The following is a 25,530-nucleotide window of genomic DNA, read 5'->3' on the forward strand; positions in this document are numbered from 1 at the left end:
ATGTGGAATTTACAGCTACTTTTTTGTCAATAGTTTATTTGAGATTTTCATCTTTCTTTCTTTCACAACTCCTTCCATCCCAATAAACTTGATTCCAAATGTATTTAATTGGATACAAGCCTTGGTGATTTCAGTCAAAATTTCAAGTAGATGGACTTAGAATTAAAATCAAGGTCTGGTCCAGTAACCTGGTGTATGATTAGTTATGTTCATCTTGAACAGCTCAGCCTATGTGCAATTTCCTTGTTTGATCCTTTCATCACTTTTAAGCAGTTTTCTAGCATCTTTCTGTTACTCATAGTGGATTGAGGGCAATAGGCAAAACAATAAAACATTGAAAGTCTCTTATGTGGTACTGGACAGACTTGTAGAATATTGTAAATAATAAGAGATCTTAATCTTGTTTAACTTCAGAATGAGTGCTTAGGTAATCTTGAGATCTGCTTACCAAGGGACCTGGAGTGAAATTCCACCCCACTGAAGTCAGTTAGGAGCTTTGCCAGGGTTTCATCAGTGGTGTTTACTTAGACTTTGAAAAAGCCTGTTTAGCTATGAGTAGTTAGTCCAGCTTTCATTTAGGCTCAACAGCTTTTAATGTCTTTATATCTTGATGCTGAAAAAGAGTGTGCTTACAAATATTGGTGGTTTGATCAAAACTTATTTTCATTTCAGTAGGAAAGTTAAGCTCATGTTTCAGCTTGTAGAATCAAATCCTTTTATAATGTGAAGGCATGTAAAGAAACATTGAATTCTGTTGCCAAGAAATAAGGTTTTTACAAAGTTGTATGACATAGATCTTGTTTAAATCTAATAATCATTGGTTTAAAAACTATTAAAATGGAGCTTGAATAGCTTAGCTGTGCAAGAGTTCCAAATTATGTTTTGTAGCTTGCTTCTTACCCTGTTTACTTAGAAATAACTCATGGATTTTAATTCTCGTTACTTCTAGTCATACAGCTCATTTTGCAACTTGTGCACAGTGCAAAGCAATGTTTTACATTAGTGTACTATGCACTTGAAGTCTCTTTGTAGACAAGCAATCCTGCTTTGAGATTCAGTTTAAAGTGACACATTGTAAATTTATTGTGAACTAGGGAGCTTTAAGTTAGCTTGTATATTTTTTATATGTTACGTATCTGAAATTCACATTAACCTTCTGTGTTATATTCCATGTTTCGGGGTTTTTATTTTTTGTTGCTCCACCAATCCTCCTTTTTTCTTGGGAGTTTATGGTCTGACACTCAGAGATTTGACCTTAATTAATGTTATGGTTGTCCCACACCCTAAAGAAGGTATAGTAAAAATCTATTTTGTGACATATTGGTTAGCATATTGTGCTAACTCAGTTGCTTTTACTCTTTATAGTAAAAATACTTATTTTCAAATGTGTATGCTACCAATGAGTAGCCTGGAATTGTTCCATCCGCCGGAATACTAGTAGAAATTGATAATGGAGATAGTCAGCTATGAGTTACATGTATCCTTATCGTGGTTACATAGCAGGTTTTGTTTATCTTAAACAGAAATTTTTGATTCAGACTGTAACTGTAGTTGTTTTACACACAAGCCATGGTGTTTATCTTGCTTAGTGTTTGTGCTTTGAGGAAGCAGTTTGTATACTGGCAAATCCCCAATCTGACAAATCCCTATTGCAAATTCAGGTGTTTTCCCTCCTCCTGTTTGGATACCTTAGAAACCCAGTATTGGCCACTTAAAATAATTTTTAAAATTTGCTCAGATTAATTTTTCATAGCAGTTAACTCAGCTTAGAAATAATAAAATTTTAAAACACAGCTTGGGGTGTCTTCATTCTAGGTTTTGAAACTATATTTTAATACATAGAAAGATGGAAGCCTTCTCTCAATCCATATACATATGTAAAATGTGTAAGTATTGAGAAGTATGGTAAGTAGTAGTTGACTGCACAGCAAAAGTTAAGGTGGAGGCCTTGCAGTTAATAGGTATACACATTGATCACTTTTCTATTTATAAATGAATTGTTTAAAGTTGTATCCTTTATTGCTCAAGTGGCCAACCTGTGGCTCAAGTAGCAGACATCTGCACACCTGGACAGGAGCAGAAAGATTGCAAGTGTGATTATGCCATATGCACTCCAGCCAGCTTCCTCTTTGCAACAGTTTCTCTGTAGTTTAGAATCAAAATTATATTGGAGTCCAGGAGGACTGCATCTATTCATTAGTGTGTAATAGAGTAGCACTCTCTTATACTGTGAACTGGACTTTTAGACACACTTGCCCCAAAGGTTGGCCATCACTGCTTTGAGCATTAGTAATAAAAACATGAATGATTGATATCTATTGACTGCTGTAGAATTAACATTAGATAGAGATTGGGATCTCAAGTTGCAACATGGCGGACAGCACTTCTGCTTCCCCTCAATTTTTGTCAGTTCCCTGTTGCTGTCCAGATGCAATACTATTCCAGAGGCTTCCCCAGTGCTAAGGAGTGGATTTTCAGATGGTTACAAAGCTGTGGTCCAAGTCAGTCATATATACTGTTATGTGTAGTCTTCTAGTAGAAATAAGAAACTGGTGTTCCATGTTTCAGTCTCTAAAATATTGTGTGCTTATACAGTACATGTCTTCAGAATAAACACACATTTCTGGAATAAAAGAATGATGTCAATGATTGCTTCTTGGTTTTGATGGTATTTATTTGAAGTCTCAGTGATGTGTTGTGTCTTATCTTTAGGAGTAGTTATCACTTTAAATACATGCAAACGTATACATTTAAGCAGTAAATACAAATAGCAATAATATTTTCACAATAAGGAGTCTTTCAAGGACAATATTTAGGAATGCTTAGCTTAAGATGTACCTCTTTCAGATGAAGAGTCTCTACCCTGCTTCGTTTAATCCAGTTCTATACTGTAGACAACTTCTGATTTAGCTCTTACTAGCATGTCTGTTCAATATTGTATGTAAACAAACTGACCTGAGTCGGTTTATGAATTATTAGCTTCCAAATTCTGTTCATTGAGAAAAGGAATAGGCACAATTGCCAGTGAATCACTAATAAATCTTACTATACTGTGGCAGATTTTTAAAATTTGGTTCCTTCTGAGATAAGATTTGTTTTGGTTCAACATAGGTAGTATGAACAGAGAATTCTACTCTTATGATATAGTAAGCCATAGAACCTCTAGGAGGAATTGCTTAAAAAGGTTCAATTTACTACTTGTCTTGGGGTCAAACCACCTGTTAAATGGGAAATCCATGTCTGATTTATTAAATGTTTTTAAAAATGAAATGGAGCTGCAGGGAGCTTCTAATTTGCCCGCAACTCCTATTGGATAAACAGCAGGAGTGGGTATTATGAGAAAATTACGAAGGGAAGATTTAAAAACCCCTTGAAAGAACACACATGCTACTCTATATAAAATGAACTTACAACTACATTTCAGTTAAAAAAGAAAAATCAATCGCAAAAATCCAGTATAAATGTGTAGCTTGACTCTTAACAAATACAATGTAGGATTCCCAAAGAGTAGTACATCAATAAGTTTCTAATACAGGAGAACAGAAACCTTTATCATGCTGAAAACAGAAACAGCTGGTGATAGCCTCTTGCTCTTGAACATTAGACACTTACAGAAGGCAAGAGATCTGATCTAAACCCATTAGTGAATACTCTGTTTAAAACACTAGGCATCAGTTTTGTTCCCAAGACAGAACAGCATGTGTAGAACAGCATTGGTGTTCAACTGCTATAAACAAGATCAAAAACTTGTAACAGACTATGAATCCCATGGAATAACTTCTGCTGTGCATCAACTAAAATGTAGTTACTAAATAGTAAAAAAAAAAAATGCTTTTACTATTAGACATCTGGCACAGTTCATAGGAGATGCTTGCTGGTTAATACTGTACATTGCCATTGCATGTATTCTACAAACTGCAATAACTGACTTCTGTGCCCTTTCATATGCCACTTACATTCTAAGCATATGAAGAATACCGGTAGATGTGACTTCAAGGGTGTGCTATAATCAATCTGAGTCCAGTGGATTTCAGTTCAAGAGTATTTTCCTAATGGTAACTGAACAAGTTTGTTTTAAACAGTTCCTCAGAAGAAACTGCTTTAGTTGTTCTAAGGTAAAGCTCTTCTGACTTAAAATGCATTGGGCATCATTGTGCACCTTGAGGTCTTTTCTTCTCTTGGTTTCCTGTTCTGGTGCCTCCCTGTCTTCCTTCCTTTTGGTTTATTTAGTTTTTCATTCACAGTATAGTTTAAACCTCTATTTACTTTCTTTCTTTCTTATACCATATTTCAATCTGTTATCGGGATCCAGAAGACTCATTTTCAGCTTCTAGCTAGAAACAAATATTATGAGCCTCCAATTTTCAAAGAAATATGGTAAATTGGGACCCCACAATATTAATTTAAATTCCTTATTGTGCTATCAGAGAGCCCTGGAGGAGAAAACAAAAGAGATGCATTGGTGAAGCACTGAGTTCTAACAGGAAATAAAATAAAACAGAAAACAAAAGATACCTAGTTGAAATATTACATAGTAAATATTGTAATGGAAGGGACCCAATGTATCCCAGTAGCCTAACAGAGTCCCACCCGCTTATTATAAATAAGAAACCAGTGTTACAGGGTTGCACTATAAGAGTGTTAACTAAGTCATGATGAAGGCAGCATGGATTGTAAAGTGGTTCAGGTTTTGCTAAGATGTTTTGCAAATATTTCAAAGTGCTGCTGGGGTTCACATCAACCCTATTAACATATAAGAGTGGAGGATAAGCTACAGATGATCACCTTACTTAATCTATTGTGGGTAATGACTGAGGCTACTAATGCTGGATCGGTGTCATAAAACAAAATTGGGGCAACAAAAGCAGCAGCAGGAAGTGTTACTAAAAGGAGGAACTTGGATTTTTGTTGATGCTTGTAGCTGGATCCTGAAAATCATAGCAGAGGTTACATGATGGCAGCCTTCACTGTAGCGCTGCCCATTGCACTATGTCACATAGCATGAGCAGAAATTTTCTGTTAAATATAATAAATAACATTGGCAACTATAGTCCCACTTAGTTTTGCAGAACTTTCATGGATGTGTTTGTGTTGGTTCTGGTAAACAGAAACTCTGTAAACAGAGCTTGTAAACAAACATGAGTGATAATATAGTGGCAGCATACTTCTTTTCTCTTTCCATCAAATTAATTTTTCTCTCCAGTTACTCTTTAGATTGGTGGGGATATACCTGTTGGCTTTAGTTTTGCTGGGCTTGCCTCTCTGTCTTGGAGTGACTTGCAGTATTTCATGGGAGGAGTAGACATTTACATTCACATAATAATCAGTCGATGACACACAGACTGCATAGTGAATGAAGAGATAATAATTATTAAGCTATTTTTGTAGTCATTGTAGTTTCTCACCGAAGAAGAAAATAGTGATTCTGGTTTTGGCGTGATTTTGAAAGGAGAAGCTGCATCTTATCTCAACATTCCTTATGCAGTCCTGGGTTTCTATTTATAGATAGCATGCTATAAAGGTAAAGGTAGGTATTGCCACTTGCTATCAACTCTGTGAATACTATAACAAAAATGTAGACACAATTTTTATTTCCCTATTTGCATTTATATATCACCAAACTTCCATACAGGCACTGACCTTAGCTTCAGCTAGGTACTGGCCTCACATGTCTTCAGACCATACTTTGAGGACTTTCCCCTAAAGTGTTTGTTTCTGGATGTCTTGAAATCTATAGTTTCAGTTGTGTGAAAGCAACAACATTCTGATGATCACCTACTGAATTTTGCAAATTCAAAGAGCAGTTTTCTTTGTGGAATGCAAGTCTGTTTAAGCTTGTTTCAATAATCCAAGAAACTATGTAGCATGATCCTAAGCATCTTGATTCAGAAATAAAGTCCCACTGAGTTCAATGAAGCCACACATTTCTTTCCTCCAGAAAAAACTGTTATGATTATGTTTTTAAAAAGAAATCGTTTTCTTTTTTCAGACTGTCAGTTTGGAAATTTGGGATACAATGTTGTGGTGTTTCTAATTCCTATCTGAACAGCTAGTTCTAGAAAGTGGGGCTGAGGTGCTACAGCTTGGTTCAAGGACATTTATGTTACAGGGTCCTGCAGGGTTCCATCTTGTCCCACATGCTGTTTTATATATTAAGTGCCATCAATAAGTGAGTGAAACCCAGCACTACTTTCATTTTCAGCTGATTCAAGGAAGGCAATGTAAGTACCAGATCAGCATCTGGGTTTGATTATAGACTGAATGAGAGTCAATAAACAATCTCGGAGGAATTCAATGTTGTTTGCCAAGTGGAACAATTCCCCCCCCCCATTTGTTGTTCTCCTGACCCCCAAGAGCTGGTTTTGGGGTTTTGCAGAGGTGGGGGGGGGGAAGCCTCATTGCTTTACTGGTACTCATTGTGCTGGCTGAAACTATCACAACTAATATGGTCCTCAGGCTAGAGAAGATGGAGGTGCTGTTGGTAGGTGATTCATTTGTCCAGTTTAGTGATGTAGAAACTGTTCTGGGTGAACTTTCCCTTCTTCTGAAAAAGCAGGTTTGTGTTCTGGTCCTCCATCCAGCTTTGTAACTGGAGAGGCAGGGGCACAGAGTGCCTTACACGTTTGAATTCTTCCTGTACAGAGGGAATCTAGCTCAGTTAACTATGCCTGGCAACCTCCTGGTTAGACTATCACAATGCATTATACATAACATTGACTTTGAAGAGAATTCAGAAACTGCTGTTGGAGCAAAATACTACTATGAGAGTGCTAACAGAAAACCAGGCTTTGGGACCGAAACCTTGTTGATGCTGAGACATAAATCTGGTTCCCTGTCCTTACTGGACATGAGTCAAAGTACTGATGCTTACCTTTATTCAATATGAGCATGCTCATGCCTTAAGGTCCTTTTTGGGGTCATTAAGGTCCTTTTTGGGGTAGTTCTGCTGTCACTGATACAGTAGGTGGCAACTGGAGAATGGGTTACTTTTGTGCCCTGTTTAATGAATCACACCTCCAGGGAAGCTTGACTTGTGCCTATCTTCAATTGGAGCAAAGGCCCTTTTGTTTTCCTGAGTGTTTAAATATCATTTTAATTTTGTTTATTTACCTACTGTGTCTGGATTTTTATGGCGCTGTCCCTGGTTGTTTGCTTTTATTAGCTTATTAGGCTTTGTCTGAACCCAGAGAAATTTTGGTTAATTTTAACTATAATCTCTTGGAACTGAACCCTACATAAGATGTCCATCTGTATTTCTTAACAGAATATAGATGGTGTCACTGATTTTTTTCTTTAAAAAATAACAATTGATTTCCTGATTTGTTTCAACAAGTTGTCATTAAGATAAATGTAAGCACTGTTTACTTGAAATCTTGATTGTTTTTTGCTAAGTAATTTTACATTCTCTACTTGGATTCTTGTGTTAAACCTTGGATAGCTCTCCAGTAAGTACCTTGTACCTCTCTAACATAAATAAGTTAGATACATACAACCCCCTTTTCTGGGGCAGCCTAAAGCTTGGCTCATTGACTGTACTATATGCTTGGTTAACATTAACCATAAGTGCTTAAATTCTTCCACACCAATCCTTTGTATATACAGCGGTTTGAGGTACTGAATGTAAGTCTTTGTACCATCTTAGAGGTACAAAGCTGCCATTTCAGCAAGGTAGGACTTTATCCTTTGCCAGCCACACTTCCAGTCAGCTGCATTTTGCCATTGCCACACTAGCAGCACAGCTGCTGGTGTGGAGGTCTAGCAGGGAAGGAAGCAGGTTCTTGTGCTTTGGTTGATATTATCTGCCTCATAAAGCAGTGATTCTCCCAATGTGGGCTTGGCCTGGAAAAGGTGTCAAGACATTGGTGGATTTTTATGTTTGATTGTGTTTTTATATTAGATGGAAGGCGCCCAGAGTGGTTGGGGCAACCCAGTCAGATGGGCAGGGTACAAATTATTATTATTATTAGTAGTAGTAGTATTATTAATGCTAGAAGAGCTTTTAGAGGATTTCCCCTGGATTTGTGAGGATGGCTGCTTCCCCTCTGACTGCTTTAATGACCTGCTTTGTTCTAATGGTGTTCTCCTATACAGTGGTGCCTCGCAAGACGAAAAGAATCCATTCTGGGAGTCTCTTCGTCTAGCGGTTTTTTTGTCTTGCGAAGCAACCCCATTAGTGGATTAGCGCTATTAGCGGCTATTAAAGGCTTAAGGGATTAGCGGATTAGCTGCTAAAAGGCTATTAGCAGCTTAGTGCCTTAGAAAAAGGGGGTAGGGAGCGGAAAAAAACCCCCAGGAATCGCAAGACATTTTCGTCTTGCGAAGCAAGCCCATAGGAAATTCGTTTTGCGAAGCACCTCCAAAACGGAAAACCCTTTCGTCTAGCGGGTTTTCCGTCTTGCGAGGCATTCGTCTTGCGGGGCACCACTGTATATAGTTTTAGGACAGAGATAGCCAGATATTGTAGACTACAGTAGATAGCCAGATATTGTAGACTACAGTAGTCATAGTCTCTTACCATTTGTGCCATGTAGCTGTGGCTGATGGGAGTTGGAGTCCAAAACTTTTGGAGGGCACCACATTGCCTGCTCCTGTTTTAGGAAGTATCAGATATGGCTTGCTATCTTTTCTAATGCTAGTAATCAGTTAGTTCCGCAGTCCACAGATTTTTGTGAACACCAGCAAGTTGCATGTACATGACTGTATGCAAGGATCTCCGCACACCCAGCTGTGGAACAGACTTAATAATTCTGGATTTGGGGTGGGGATAGAATACAGAATAAGCTCACGAGGGTGGCATAAGCTCAAGATTTGGGAAACACTGGCATAGGACTTGAGAGGCTATTGAAAATGTCTGCTCTTATTGTCAGGCATTAATCAGATTTCAGTGGGACAGGTTTTAAGTATAGTATGTCAAAGTAGCAAATCTGTAGGAATATGTCCAAAATGATGTGCTTAGAAAACTGTTGAAAAGTAGATGCTCTTAATGGTTAATCTGAAGAATGCTTAGGTGCACTGCTTCATGGGTTGTTAAGTTTAAGTGATATGCTGATCTTGTTGGACCATATGCTGACTGGGCTTGTCTAGGAGAGTGTGGAACTAAAAGGTTACAGATTAATTAGGCCGTAACCTGTGCTGTATATTGCTGAAAACAACACTGCTTTGTTGTTATGTTGGCTACCTCAGCAGCTTGCATCATTCATAGATTCCTCCTCCTTCAGAAGTAAGAGTGCATAAAATGTATGATTCCATGAATTGAACAGTGTGTTTGTTTGATTTAATATATCTCGTTTTGTAGTAAGAAAAGGCTCTCAAAATGGCTTGCATAAGATTTGCACAATATAGTCACATTATAGACATTATATACACATTACAGTATTTTGTAGTCCAGGTTTTTAATTTTATTGTTCCCTTCAGAAGCTACAGCAAACATGTCTAAATAAAACATTGGGCTAGATGGAATTAGCATCAAGAGTTAGAACAGATGAGCCTACCAGCCTATGTCCTTGGCTTCTTACGTTGTCAATGGATTTTAGTGCAGTTTTTTTTTAAAAAAAAGAATGGACTTATGATTGAATACATATGAAAGTGATACTGACTGGGGAAAAACTGATCTTTCAATCACTAATTGAAAGTCGCTCAAGGCAGGCATCCAAAACTAAGCAGGTCTGGATCTGGTTGGTGCCTGGATGGGAGACCATTTGAAATCTGATGTGTTCATTATTTTTTAATTATTACTTATTTCATTTGTGAACACTTCCCATGACACACCCCAAAGCAATTTACAATACAATAAAAACATATGGAGCAATTGCTTGTATAAAACACACCAGAACAGTTACATGTATAAAACTTTTATTATAAAACTTTTATAATAAAAGCAATTAAAACCTCATATATATAAACAATTTAAAGCACCAGCAGATACATAAAAGCAATACGGGCAGAACCTGGCGGCAGCAGAAGCTGGGAGAGAGACATGCTTGATTTCTGCTAGAATCCAAGCCCGTGACTATGGGAGAAACAATAAATTTTGGAGTGTTGTTAATGCTGTAAGCCCCTGCAGCTTATGTTCAGGTTGCATATATGTGTAAATAAACCAAATACCCTAAAGACACCGCAGTCTCTTTTGTCTCTTATTTCCAGGAAACCAAGCCTTGGGTAAGTGCATGAAACCCCTGCCTGGAATCTCTCACTGCTTGAAAATTAGGGTAGTGTATTCTTCATTTTAACGTTTCTATATGGGTTGTTGGTTGGTTGGTTGTAAGTTGCTTTGAGATGCCTTTGGCAAGAAATAGTGGCTGATCACTATTTTTTTAAAAGATAAAATACAGATACCAAAAGGGAAAAAAGTCTTCTCTCAGATGACTTTTGAATAATGAAAGCCTTGTATGTATGTTGTCATACATGAAAAAAAGGTGGGATATAAATAATGTACTCTCCAAATCACAGTAAACACAGCCACATTATCTCAGTATATAGCCTTAATTTTGTGTTCAGGTGAAGATGCTAAGTTATATGCAACCTTCATACTCCTAAAAACATCTGGCTTGTTGTCTTCTTTTTGGTATTATGAGAACTTTTCTAACAGAAAAAAAGTGTTTATCCAGAAATTTAGTCAAAACTTACAAGTAGCTGCTCGAAATGTATGTTGTTGATTGGTGTGATGTGGCCTAAATGTTACTACACCAAAGAGACACTTACCTGCTTGCATATGAATGAAAAGTTGGGTAAGTGTCTAATAGAAGGGCACAGCTTTTTGTTTGTTGACCTTCTCACATGGAAACATAGATGCTTACAGTGGTTATAGAATAGAAAATCCTTTTCTGCTTACAATATGAATTAATTTAACAGCAGGAAAGAATAATAAACTGAAAGGGGGAAAGTTGGCTTGATTTTGAAGCAACTGTTCTATTACTTCAAAGTGGCATAAGTTGTTTAAGATGCTGAAACAGCCATTTATAAATCTGAAGCAAGTGTAGACATGCAGTCTTCTTCCAGACAAATTATATTCATTCATGTTCTTAAGGTTGAAGATGAAATTTAGAGACCACACAACCAGCCTGTGCTTAGCTTTTGTGTTGAAAGATGCCAAATACTTAAAAGTGCAGCGTTTCCATAGGCAGAGTTTCTTTTGTACTTGCAGACGATGGAGCCTCAAATTCCAGAGGCATTACATGGGTAGTTTTAATGAATTAGTGTCTGGTTTTCCTGCAGCTGATGTGACAAGCAGCTTTATAAGCTGCTTCCCATCGATCCCTGCTTTCCAGCTCTTTTGTGTCTTCTGCTTGGAGGAAAACGATGAAGAGCTTGGTTTCTACAGTAACTACTGCCTGCAGGCAGATTTCTTTCAGGGTTCCTTTCAGTCTGTGCAAGGATGCTGTGTTTGGTTTCTTTAGAGCTCTTTTCTTTGGTAGCCTTGGAGGTTTAAATTTTATATGGTTTAATGTTGCAAAGTATGGTAGGATTTGTAATTGCAAGTGAAGTATGTTTTCCAGAAGTGGCTTCAATTGGTGTTAGTTGCTGTTGGCCTGAAATTATTTTTATGGAAAAATCGGTATGAGCTAAACTTATGGGGTGTCATGCTTGTAAAAATACATATAGTGTAGGGAGGAAATTTGGTCCAGTTTATGGAGGAGTTGGTTGTGCATCTTATTTTCAGTCTAAATAAGAACTCTCTTGGATCACTCCAACTCTCCATCTAGTCCAGCATTCTGCTTCCAGAGGCCAGATGTTTCTAGGAAGCTCACAGTTAGGGTTACCCTTCCCTGCTGCCTGTCCTCAACATCTGGTATAGTGCCTCTGAACCTGAGTCCATTTGCTTGTCATAGAATCATAGAATTGGTAGAGTTGGAAGTGACCCTGAGGGTCATCTAGCCCAACCCGCTTCAATGCAGGAATCTCAACACATGGTCCCCCATCCCATTTGAAACCATTCACAACCCTGTTGGCTTTGCAAATGTGCTAGTATTGTTGCACCACTAGGAAAATATAGCTAATATCTTTTTATAGACTTCACTTCCATGATTTTGTCTTAATTCCCTTTTAAAGCCATCTGACACAGTATTACTATTGCCATGGTTAAGCACTGTGAAAAGCACTGTCATCCATCTTGAACCTACCCTGATTCACTGAGTAACCCAGAGTTCTAGTACTATGAGAAGGAGATTTTTTGGGGGGTGGGGTATGCTTTTCATTATTTGTTACCTTCATAGGTGTTCCAATCACTGGATTGTTTTGGTTTCTGATTTCTGTACCTTTGTAACTGTGTAATATATGTTGGAGATATCCTTTGAAATATTCAGATAAGAAAGCTATTTTGTGTGAATGTGTATGTATTTATATTATTGACTAATGTGGATAACGATTAATTATAGCTTTAACAAACTAGGTCTATGTCCCTGAAAGAGCAGATTTCAAAATGTATCAGGAATAAAGAACACAGTATTTCTATACAGTTATTTCTTCCTCCACCCCCATGACATTCAACTGTTTGAAGCAGCCCCTGGTTGTCAGAGTTATCTCAGCTGAACAAGTTGGTTGGAATCCTGCCATAACTTGCACACATTTAACTTGCATCACAACTTGCACACATTTAACTTGCACAATCACAGTTCTATGCGCTTGGCAGCTAGCCAGCTGATATCACACAAATTAAATGCATGCGAGGTGGAGAGTTTAAAAGCTGTTTGCTTGCTGAGTTTTCCTGCGTGGAAAGAGCTTTTAATTTCTCAACCTTGGACTCTGGGAAACTCTTGTGTGGGCTATGGATGCTTTTGCGATATCTCAGGTGACCCTGTGAGATCTCACACTGGCTCTAGCAGGTAAGGTTTTCATGTAGAAGTGGTTCTAGGGGGTTGTTCTGACTAGACATGATTTCAGTTTTACACACTACCCCTCCACCCAGAATATAACATACACACCCCAAGGTACTATGTACTGTATTTTGAAATGTTCTCCAGAAACTAGAGAAAAGGGCAGTAACCTATAAAAATAAAAGAGTTCTTGAGGTTTTTAATGTATGCCCTTTTATGAAGTATGGATCGTTTCCTAACCAATTTTAGGTCAGTGTGTTGGACTAAGGCTTTTGATTCAAATCTAGCTTTTCATGCTACTATGCTATTTCTGTGAATGCTAGTTTTGGTCTTTATATGTGTGTTCAGTTCTCTGTGTTAAGACTTTTTAAAAACTGCAAATAGTAATTGCTCATTTTGTAACCTGAAATAACACTTTACAATTAACATTTTTTTAAGGTAAAGTAATACTGATGAAATTATGCAAATAATAAAAATTTATACTCTTCCAATTAATAAGTGCATTTTGTTTTTATTTTGCAGATGTACATTCAGGTTTCCCAGCACAAACATCAAGATAACATTTACAGCTTTATCCAATGAAAAAAGAGAAAAACAGGAGTCCCCGCAGTCCCCAGTGAAACCTGTGCAACCCCAGATCTCTCCCCTAACAATAAACATTCCAGACAACATGGCTCACCTGATCAGCCCTCTCCCTTCTCCCACAGGAACCATCAGGTATTTAGACATTGTGATACTGCATGCACAATTAATATAGGACCACAGAATTTAATATGAAGTAATACATCACTTGAAGTTTTCATTTGTGCAGTAAAACTTGGAGCTCAGCTCAACCTGGGAATAAACTGTAGACTTGCACATTCTCTTCAGCCACCTAATTGTGCTGGTCTTACTTGAATTTACAGTACTATGGATCACTCAAGGCCAGACTAGAGGTGATGGTTTCAGACACATATTTTTCATTGTGGGTTTGCCCCAATTATATATAAAGTAGGTGAGAGAGGATGCCCTTTGCTTACCTTGATAGTATGCCCATGGGGCAAGACAGCACCATGGAAAGCTCCAAGTGAGCAAACTAACCACAAATGCTAGGATTGAACTAAATCCTTTTATGTCTGCATATCAGCTTCCAAAGCACTTTCTCTTCCTTAAGGTGTAGAAGACCTTAAAGCAGCAGGACTCTTAGCTTGAAGCCCAGCATTCTTCCTTCTCCACTCATAACACTTCTCTCTGGGCTAACTGCCTGTAGTGATGGGTGGGCCAACATGGTGATTCGGGTTCCTGTCATGAAGAGAGTTACTTCCTTGGGTGGGTTCAGGCTTTTGAGTTTCAGGCTCTGGAAGATCCAAGCCAAGTATTTCTGGTTCAAGGGTGCCAGATCTAAACCACTGTGGCCTGGGTCAGTCTCCAGCACCTTTACTTTTGGTGCTGCTAGTTTGATGGATTAGGAAGACGCTAACAAGAGTGTGGGTCCTGACAGATGTTTCAGTTTTAAGAGGAAGAGAGGCATGCTGGTGAGTGGTGCTGAATACCTTCCATGATCACCTAACTTCCACTGTGGATGTGGAAATAAGGTTCTGCAGTTCCCACTCACATGCCCCCTTTGCTCCTAAACTACATGACTGGGGGAAATTGCATTTAAAAGGAGAGGTCTGCTGCTGTTGTCTCTAGTTTGGCTTTCAATATGTGAGTGTTTAGAAATTGTCAGACTTGGAACATTTTGTGAACCAATGATTCATACCTGCTGGGATTCCTGGGAACATTAGATTGAGTTTAAGAACCATGATAAATGTTGACTATGTAGTAACCTAATAGCTGGTTTTATATGGGTGGTGGGCATGCTCAAAGTCACTTAACAACATGGACCATCTCTTTAATAAGCCATCTTTATTTATTTTGTTTGAAGCTTATACATATTTTGTTGAGTTGTATTGATAATTCAGTTAATTAAAATGTGGGAAAATTCACCTGATATTTTTTATAGCAGCTATTTTTTTTGCCTCCAATAAGTGCTCTCTCTCTCTAGTAGGGAATGGTTGACTAAGATGTGAAAAATTGCTGAGACGGAAAGTCTTAACAGCACAAATGCAAATAGGGGGGGGGGGAGAGCCAAAGGTGTTTCTGTTTATATAATGGTCAGCCAACACCTCACAAACAGGTGTTTCTGTTGTGTTGACTATCTTAATCTCTATGAATTAAGTTAAGCAAAATGTATGACTCAAACGACACAACTGAACTTCTCCGTCTTCCCTGTACCCCCAAATCTAATCTGGAGATTTGAGGGGGAAGCACATAGGGGAGGGACGGAAGGGAAATTCCACTGTGTCATTCTGTTTAAGCAGTGACTTAGTTGGATGCAATGCAATGCTGTGTTTTATGGTAACACTTTCAAAAAGAAAATACTAAAATAAAAAGTATTAGATTAAGAAAAGTATTAGTTCCGGCTTGCATGTCCATCTTATTTTTGTTCTGTGGGATTTCTCAGTGTCCCTGACCCTCAGTGCCTTCTCCAGTTGGAGGTTGGGTTGGGATGTGGGAAAATGTCCACCACATCCCTGCCCTGAGTAGGTTTTGAGACCCTAAAGTAGTAGAAGGGGATGAGATGGCAGAGGACTCTGGTTCCTTGCAAGAGCTGAAAGTGATTGCTTGTATGGTCTTGATCCTTTGTGAGCGTTCACTTGGAACACTTGCAAAGAATTGATCTCTTTTGGGGAGAAAAGTTGGGTATGCAGGCATCTCTAATTGCAATTTAACTAAATCATTATTACCAAGGATGCAAAGGCAATTTGGATGTCATTTGCAAAATATTTTAAGCAGCTAGAATGTGCAGAGTACATTTAAGAATATTTAAGTTGGTTTTGCACCAACAAAGGTGGCAAAACTGTGACTTGAGCTGAGACTTTGGAATCATGATTTGTGTGTAGTAGTATGTTCAGTGAAAAATGTGTGTGGTTGATTTTAACTCAAGACTGCAGTGTCTACATAACAAGTAATGAATCACAATGCTTCTGTAGATCTATTACAGTTGTCTTTGTGTTGCCTAGAGTATGTGGGCTGTATCCATTGAAGTCATTGACCTTAAAGGATCATCCCTGTTCATTCAGTAGAATTTCCCCTCCCTTTCCTTTCCCCATGTGCTCCTGTGAACCCCACACACCTTTTCTGGGTTTCTTCCCAACACTCCAGAGCGGATTGTAGGGAGAAGAGGGAGGACTTTTCAACTTTATAGCATTAAAAATAGTATTCAAAATAACTTCAAAAACATTACAAGGCTTTTCAGCTTTACAGCATTAAAAATAATAGTCGTGGCTGCTTTGAAAAAAATTTAGGAAAGGCACTACATTATAAATGCTGAAATCTAAAGAATTATCCATGCAGCATTCTGTGCACATGCTATGACTTTTGTGTGTGCTCCTAACTCCCCTTCTTACCACAATCTCTCATCACTGCCCTCCAAAAAGCTACTCCTGGAGGTCATGGGGAGCTGGAGTGGCAGTGAGGTTCTGTAGCTAAAATGAGAATCACACAGTGTGGTTGCATACAGGCACCCTGGAGTTTTATTTTAAACTACCTTTTTGTGCATGTGTTATTTTTGGGAAATTATAATACATTACGCATTTTATTCCAGTTGCTTTGTCAAAATAAAACATGTCCAGCAGCTTCTGAGGCACATAAATATAAAATCACATTGGTTGATTCTTGGTATCAAAACAAACATTCGCCCATGCAAATTCTTTCCTATCAGAACAAAACATAAACAACATATCTCAAGAGAAGCAATTGTGACCATATAATCTTTCTCAAGGGAGAACTGACTAGAACTTCTGTGTGTTACCCGGCACATTTATATGAACAAGGTAAAAGGAAGACCCAGAGATGCCAATATTTTTCATGGAACTTTTCCCCCAATGATGATACCAAACTTCTGTGTTTAAAGACTCAAAATGCATTAATTATGAGAGATCAAGGGTGAATCAGGCTTTTAAGATTCCTCCTTACAGCATCTTCACAGTACTGATTGGAGCTGCATAAATTATTGACTCCAACTATATTACCAGATAAGATCTATATTAAAAACTAAGCTAAATTGGCTAAGGTAAGTTTAAATTGGCTGATTAAAATGTGCCCTTATTAGATGGGCAGCACATGTAAAAATAATAATTATATATAAGTACTTTTTTAAAAAAAAAAACACCTACACATGGCAGGCACCATCTTAGAAAAAGCATTCCTTTTCTTTGTTTAACATAAAAAAGAATTAATATTCTAAGACATTATCTGCTATGACATGCACATGGATCATCAAATGGCTTTTTGTTCTCTTCAAAACTATTTGTAGTCATAGACAAATTTAATTAATTTAAAATTGCATGCTGTTAATTTCCTTTTAATTGGGTGGAGGCCCTATTGAGAACCTGTAGGCAAGGGTCAAAATATATGCGAATCCCTGCTCCTTTTGCACACAGGAACTTTTAAGCTTTCCACTCCATTAAGTGTCAGCCTCCACCCAGAAAGCCCCATCCAAAGCCTGAAGATCCTTTGGAGCAGAATATCATGAGGGACTGTTGTCAGCGGAGATACGGCCTTTCCCCCTGCACATGAAAGGAAGCTCCTTCCACTCACACATGTAGATAGTGTGTTTGGATCTCACCATAGTGTTTGCTGAAAATTAAATTGAAGATGGAGCCATTATGTGGGCTTATTCTCCATCTAATAGGTGGGTTGGCAATAGTTGACTGTTGTCTGGATAGTGATGCTGTTCAGGGGTGGGTATGTCTTTGTCATGCAGGTGCTTTTCTAAAGCTGATTTGTTTTATCAGTTGTACATTTTAGAAGTCAACATTCTGAATGCTTTTTAAAAATAAGTTCATTCTAAAAACTTCCACAAATAAAGTTGATAGATACTCAGTTTGAAATGCTGAAATAGGCCCATAAGCCAATACTATTGTGGGCATGCAGCAGAACAACAGTAGCTCTGGAGTCAGTTGGTTCCCTTTTCTCCACAGGTTGATCATTAGTCTCTGTTGTATTATCCGATCTAACAAAGTTTTTGGTATTGTTCATTGTGAAGAATAAACAAATTATATGTTCACTTATATCATTCTTTTTTGAAATCTTTTGAATTGGTTTACTGCCCTTCTCACTATAGCCCACTATATCCTGAAGAGGATTTAGATCATTGTAGCATTTCTTTTGTAACTGATGTCCATTACTGGTGTGTCCTCAGCTACCTCAAATCTAACCTGAGAAATGCACCTAAAACAATTCTTTGCATTCCTAAGGTTACCATCCTGAATGTAGTTCCTCATTTGATCTGACTGTAGTCACTGGACACATGTGAGAGATTTGCCTATATATACAGATATCTATTCCAAACTAATATGTGACAGTTGGCATCTATATGCAACCACTTCCATATTTAACAAGCAATCCTTGCATCTAGTAAGATTGCCAGATTACAGCCTGGAGACTCTTCTGTCTCTTTACAGTCTTACAGTAATGCAGGAGGACGCAGCTGTGGCATTAAAAACCAGCATTTGGACCACTTTACCGCTAAAACAATAATTACCTCCCTCCCTCAACCTGTCAAGCCTCCCATGTGCTGTTGGAAGATGTTGCTTGAAGACCTCGCAGCTTCCAAGTTGAAACGAAGGCTGGCTGCTCTTCACACTTGCTAGAGGGCAGCACCACACTTTTTGAAAAACTAGGTAGAATCAAACATTTCTTGACCTTAAGAGGGATTGTTTTCTCTATATTGAGAGCATGTGAGACTTCTGCCAAGATGTTAACATTTTCCTAATCTAATAGTAACAGGAAAGTAAAGCCTGCTTCTTCCCCTATGTCACTCACTACTGCCTTCATTGGTGAGTGACCCCTCTCTTTCCCCCTCAAAAAGAGCATTCAGATTTGTGCTGTAACCACTGTTTACACGGAGTATTTTCATCAAGGCATCAGTGAATTGGCAAATGTAGCCTCCATATCTTTTCCCCAGCACTATGTCCTATAAGAGAAATTGGATTTGACAGTGTGATCTCTTTACTCAGGCTTTGTCAAGGCTCTTTGTCTCACCACATTGAGTTTTGTACTCCATGTGTTTCAACTGAGCAGTTTCTTCTGCAGCTGTACTTGTTCTACTTGTGTAGTTCTACATTTTGAGATGCCACATCCTTGTTTAAGGCTTGTCCGTCCATTTTCATATATACTGTTGAAGACACAAGTAAAGCACTAGACTCTGAAGAACAGTTTTCTAAAAATGTTTACATGTAAGTTCAATTCCGTTAGAGAAACATCACATTCATAAAATAGCGGTTAATGTTATCTTTAAGAAAGAGATCCCAGTGATCCCTTTCCCCATAACTACTAAAGTTCACAATGCTGAGAGACTTATAAGGGTTATTGTGGAAATGATTGAGGTTCTTAATTGTATGATTTATTTTGTAACCAGGGGTGTTTGATATTTTTAATTTGTGGGTGGGTATACTCTGTAATGGATATACTCTTCCTATTCTACAGTGCTGCAAATTCCTGCCCATCTAGCCCTCGTGGTGCAGGTTCTTCAGGGTACAAAATGGGCCGTGTAATACCATCTGACCTACATCTAGTGGCTGACAATTCACAGTCAGAAAATGACAAAGAAGCATCTGGTGGAGATAGCCCAAAGGTAAGTTTGATTGGAATCAATATTGTAACATTGATTCTTGAGTTCTGTGTTACACTAATGGAAATGTATTGGTTGGAAAAAGCAAAAGTAGCAATAATAACGATATGTGGTTTAGTAGTTTGAAATAGAAAACAACATGTATCCTGTATATCTGTGCTGTATTTAGTTTGGATGCTACAGAATGCTAAGAAAGTATCATAAAGCTAGAAGATTATACTTTCGCAATTTTCTTTTTTGTTGTCAAGTGATTTTCTAATATATCTTTCAAATTATATCCATTCTGTGTGTTGGAATATTGAAAATGCTAAAGCCTATAAAAGTTAGTTTCAAAAAGGAAAGGCATCAAATATGCAACCACAGAGTCAAAGGCAATGTAGGCAATGTAGTCCAACTCTCTGCTTGATGCAAGAAATCCAGAGCTAGAACATCCTCAACAGATGGCTGTCTAGCTTTTGCTTGGAGACCTTCAGTGAAGAAAAGCCCACTACCCCTCCTAGATCTGCCCACTTGGAGCAATAGAGAGCAAGTCATTGTCCTCTTCTGTGTGACAGCCATTCAGGTATCTGAATGAGTGCTATCTTGTTACCCCTCAGTCCTCTCTTTTCCAGTCTAATCATGCCAAGTTCTTTCAACCTTTCTTTATAATAATAGGACTAGTTTTCCAAAGCAGCAGCTGTATTTGTTGCCTTCCTCTGAACACATTCCAATATGTCTATATATCATGGGAAGTCACTGTTCTGAGCACTTCTGTACTGGATCATTCATTCATTCATATTTTGTTCGTTTTAAAAACATCTCAGTACACCATAGTAATGTAGTTTAAAGTTGTGGGTGCTGTATTGACAAGCTTGAGTGTGTGCACGCTAATGGAATTTTGATGTCTGGAAACCATCCTATGAGGAATGCTTGAAAGAGCTGGATCTGTTTAGCCAAGAAAAGAGAAGATAGCAGTTTTCAATATTTGAAGGACCGTCATGCAGAAGATGGGGCAGACCTGTTCTCTGTTGCTCTAGAGGGCACTACTGCAAACGATCGATGGAAACTGCAGGGAAGTAGAATGCAGTCTGCTAAACATTGCAGAAACTTTCTACTGGCGAGCACTATCTGCTCATGGAATATAACTGTCTGAAGAGGGCTTTTATTTGCAGGAGGTTTTTAAGCAGAGACTTGATGGTCAGCTGTCAGCTATGCTATAATGTAGTTTTATCCTACGTTGAGTGGGGGGCTGACTTCCAGTGTATCTTCCAGTTTTGTTATTAATATGGATATGGTGTTCCACTTGAGATTGAATAATAATAGTGCAGAATAATATGGAATGATTACTTTCCATGACTTGGAAACTATGGAAACTATTAATGTAGCATATATTCACATTAGCCTTTTTTGTATCACACTGTTGACTCAAGTTCCACTTGTGATCAACATCAGTCCCAACTCTCAAACACATAATATCTCCCAATGCAAATCTATTCCAGAATTGTCTGATATTTTCAAGCTTTATTGTAATACACAACTGAAGTATTTCTTATGTTACTGAATGGATAAGCTGCTGTAGAAAACTTTAATGTATTCATTTTCATCTTCTTTTATAGGATGACTCAAAGCCACCTTATTCCTATGCACAACTAATAGTACAAGCAATTACGATGGCACCTGATAAGCAACTTACACTAAATGGAATTTATACGCACATAACTAAAAACTATCCTTACTACAGGACAGCAGACAAGGGCTGGCAGGTAAACATAACTAGTATTGTTTTAAGTAAAATAAACAGAAAACAACTTAGTTTAGTTACTACTTCAGACACGGACTTCACAGCCCCCCTCCTGCCCTGGTTATATGTTTAACTTTGTGAAATAGGTTTTTGGAGCCTTGAAAATGATTAGCTGTTTGAGTAACCTAAAATGGTACACTGGTTCTTTTAGTAAAACTAACCCTTTTCCCATGACCCTTTTCCACATAGAAAGGTTAGTAAGGGATGTATTTGTAGTAATGGATGAGGGTTTTTCAAAATTGTAATTGAGAAATGAGAAATCGCTAAATGTCTGGTAGATGAATGTTATGTATTTATTTATTTATTTATTTCATAAAATTTATACATCGCTTGATTGTAAAAAACCTCAAAGCAGTTTAAGTAGGAGTCACAAATTCTGTGCCAGCTTCTCCAAATGCTATATCCAGAAACCCCCAAACTGGATTACTTATCCTCTTTATCTAATAAAACCAACTTGAACATGTGCTTTAGTTTTTATAATGTAGTCTGTAGGCAGCTATTGTTAGGTTGCAGAACTTGGGATATTCCAGTATAGCCTGGAGAGACACAGGGCATGGGAGAGGAAAAGAGGCAGGGATTTTTAAGGAGGAGGAAAAAAGAGGACATGGAATGGGAGAGAAACAGTGAAGTTTGAGGAGAATTCTTTATTACCAAAATCCTTGGCCATCCTCGTGTATTTGTTCATGCCTGAACAGCATATGTTGCCTGAATATTTCCAAGCTTTTTAAAAGGAAAATTCATGTTTTGGTTATTAAGAAACTAGAAGGCATTGTTCAGTACATCCTAGGAGTGTAATGTGAAGAGCTTGAAAGATCAAGTCAGGGAAGGCCACCGGAATGTCAAATGACTTTTCAGCATGTAAAATTTAAAACTGCTGTACTAAGCAAAATTTGAAGTATTTCAGGTGACAGAAGGTAAAAATACAGTTGAAGCACCAGGAAAAGGCAAAACCATGTGTTAAAGAGGGAGAAACTGCAAGACCTAAATATGTGGGGCTATATTAGTGATAGTTCCACCGCTGAAAAAGTTGGTTATGATGGAAGGGTGACTGCTGTCAAATGAATATGTGGTGACTGGAGACTGGTTTCACAAGGAGCGGAAACGTTTGCATTAGGCCATATTCCTGCTTGATGCTGAAGAGATGGATGATTTCTATATATTTTTTATATTCCATAGAATTCAATTCGTCACAATCTCTCTCTGAATCGTTATTTCATCAAAGTACCACGTTCCCAGGAAGAACCAGGCAAAGGCTCCTTCTGGAGGATAGACCCTGCCTCTGAAAGCAAATTAATAGAGCAGGCTTTTAGGAAAAGGCGGCCGAGAGGAGTACCTTGCTTTAGAACCCCACTGGGACCTCTCTCTTCTAGGTAAGGAATCAAAGTTGGGGATTTAAAAATACACTTTCAGAGGCTTCACCTTAAGTGTGACTTGTTCTGCTGGGCATAGGGTAACCGCAGTCCTAAGTGATCGCAATGTTGTTAGAGCTAGATGTGTAACAATTATAAAGGACTTTTCCTAAATAGAGAACGGGTGTTGGTTGTGATTGACTGCACTAAGGAGCCATTCAAATTTCTTCTTGAGGAGACTTGGTGGGTTTTGCTTCATACTAAGGATCTGTTGCCATTTTGGGGGCTTGAAATCCGCCCCCCCCCCCAAAGTTTAGGTTGGCTAGTAATGTTGTTCCTTCTCAGTTGTAGCCCTTTCGAGTGCATTGCATATCTCAGTTACCTCAAAACAATAGCTGTGGAGGGCTAGATTCACACAGTGCAGGTGATGTAGTGTCACAAGAATCGACTTTCACACATTGAATGTTGTCAGTTTGCATTATTAACATAACACCTGCCAAGCTGCCCTCTTGCTCCACAGTTGCTGCTCAGGGATAATGCCCAGCAAGGGCACACTCTTTTTTCCCTTCAATCTGTTCATGCTTCTGTAGTAGCAAGCAGCTCTACATGGCTTTTGATTGCATTTTATTAAACCATTGGCTTGCCCCCTGGCTTGACTCCAGAAGTATCCATTTACCTTTTGGACCCAACCCACTCTGCTTAAATCTGGGTGTGTATAATACATTATATAATATTTTATATGGGTGACACCCAGCCATGCTCCCCTAATTGTCCAATGAATTCTGCTTGTGCAATAGGACTTCTTTCACACACACACCCCTTAAATCTTCCCTTGTTCTACAGGGATTGTATTGGTGGCTCAGGGGGCAGAAACTTAAGCACAGATTTTGCAAGTTTTCCTTAAGAGCTTCATGTGTTCGATCATTTAACTAAAATTCATAGTGGCTAGGCATGCATTTCCGAATAGAACATGAACAGTTAGTAGTTTCCTAATAGGGAGAATACTCTGGTGCTGCTTAAACCAAGATGGAAATCACAGAAATATAAATTTTTAACAGTTCCATTCATTTTTTAGGTATTGTCTCAAAAATGATGTATCTAAAAATATTTAAAGCAGATCCTGTGTGTTAGAGAAGTAGGGAAATCCAAGGAGAACGTATATGACAGAGTAACAAAGATCAAGGTATTTGAGTTAGGGAATTCCATACCTTTTGATTGTCTAAGGCAGTGTTTTTCAACCTTTTTTGGGCAAAGGCACACTTGTTTCATGAAAAAAATCACGAGGCACACCACCATTAGAAAATGTTAAAAAATTTAACTCTGTGCCTATATTGACTATATATAAAGTAATTCTCTTGAATAGGAATCAAATAAACACAAAGAAAATATTTTATAATTACTTTATTATGAAATAGTAAGTAAACAGAAATATGAAAAATTATAAAATACTTTATTCAGTGCGCAACCTGGGCCTGTTTGGCTGAACACAAAGCTGATATTCTGGCTGGAATCGAAGAAAGACACACACGTAGCTCTTCGTCAACAGCTCTCAATCTCTCTCTGTATTTAGTTTTTATAGCAATCATGCTTGAAAAGCTCATCTCACACAGATATGTAGTGGAAAATGGGAGCAATGTCAAAATAGCTTTGTTTGCCAGAAGGGGGAACTCCTTGGCAGTATCCAACCAAAAACTGTCCAAAGGTAGATCAGCAAATCTTAGCTTGAAACCACAATTTTGTCTCAGTTCAGTTAGTTCCTCCTGCTCCTGTAAAGTCATGTCCTTTCCACCAACTGATGCTGAGCTATAAGGGTCCCTAACCCAGTCAAGGCATTCAGTGGAGACTGAAGAGAAATAAAATGACAACTTCTCCGGTCCTCCTGGTGACTCGAGTCGCGACATCTTCTTCTCTCCGCTGCTGCGCACACTGTGCTCGGGCGGGAAGGAAGTCGGAAGATGATGTCCTACTGTGATAGGTCCAGGCTGGAGTCTGGACCAATCACAGCCCGGACATCAGAAAAGTGGAGGGTGTCCCCCTGAGGAGCGCCAATCGGCGCCCCTGGTGGCAGAGGGTGGGGTCAACCCCCCCCCCATACCCAGGACACAGTCCAGCGCCCGCCTAGTGGGCGAAAATTTGAATATTTTTTTTAAAAAAATCTTTCGCATTTTTCAATTTTTCCCACGGCACACCAGGCAACATCTCGTGGCACACTAGTGTGCCGCGGAACAGTGGTTGAAAAACACTGGTCTAAGGTGCCCGTGTGCCTGCCAGTGTCTGCTTTGGTGCCCACACAGGGGCTTCAGCACACTGAACCTCTAAATTGAGGCATGCTAAATAACTCATTCATTTTTATTGACATTTGTTTCAATGCCCCCCACATCCTACTCCTTGTTCTGTGCTACTATAGCAACCATAGTCTGCTTTAGAATTGCCTCTGCAAAAGTCTGCGAAGTCAGGAATTTGTAGTACTTCTCAGTCAAAGAGCTCCTCCTTGTGGAAAGTATATGTATTAAATGGTTTTTGAGGCTGACTACTCATCGTAGCTGTCAATTCTCAATCTGAAAGTGGCTGCTTTTGTTCTTCATTTGCAGAAGTGCCCCAGCTTCCCCTAATCACTCTGGAGTGTTATCTGCTCACTCGAGTGGTGTGCAGACCCCAGAGAGCCTGTCAAGGGAAGGGTCACCTGTCCCAATGGAACCTGAGCCGAGTACTATCCAGCCAAAATTAGCAGTAATACAAGAAGCACGATTTGCACAGAGTGCCCCAGGTGAAATATTCATACAGTGTTCATGTATTTAATATGCATATTAAAACTATACCAAACTAATGGAAAGTATAATGTAGGCTTCACTTCAAAAGCCAGGTTTGTTTGCAGAAAGAAGTTATGAATGAAAATTAAAAAGATAAGTACTCTATGCTTTGTGAAGGGCT

The 25,530-nt window shown here is 38.5% G+C and overlaps 1 protein-coding gene and 1 long non-coding RNA gene across 3 annotated transcripts in view; both read left to right on the plus strand.

Annotated features, from left to right (window-relative positions):
• Positions 1 to 25,530, plus strand: part of FOXK2 (forkhead box K2) — a 31,361-nt gene that overhangs the window by 2,276 nt on the left and 3,555 nt on the right. For both annotated transcript variants that reach the window (XM_083429678.1, XM_083429677.1), the window contains exons 2-6: positions 13,335 to 13,529; positions 19,326 to 19,473; positions 21,066 to 21,212; positions 22,427 to 22,620; positions 25,191 to 25,366. In XM_083429678.1, the coding sequence (XP_083285804.1) occupies positions 13,335 to 13,529; positions 19,326 to 19,473; positions 21,066 to 21,212; positions 22,427 to 22,620; positions 25,191 to 25,366 (860 nt within the window). The remainder of the gene's footprint in view (positions 1 to 13,334; positions 13,530 to 19,325; positions 19,474 to 21,065; positions 21,213 to 22,426; positions 22,621 to 25,190; positions 25,367 to 25,530) is intronic.
• On the plus strand, positions 8,435 to 12,996 carry LOC310672497. The gene is made up of 2 exons (XR_014508630.1): positions 8,435 to 12,684; positions 12,822 to 12,996. It is a non-coding gene; the product is annotated as an uncharacterized lncRNA (long non-coding RNA).

The sequence above is a fragment of the Podarcis tiliguerta genome (genome assembly GCF_965153285.1).
Source record: "Podarcis tiliguerta genome assembly, chromosome: 2".
In the NCBI taxonomy this organism is placed as follows: domain Eukaryota; kingdom Metazoa; phylum Chordata; class Lepidosauria; order Squamata; family Lacertidae; genus Podarcis; species Podarcis tiliguerta.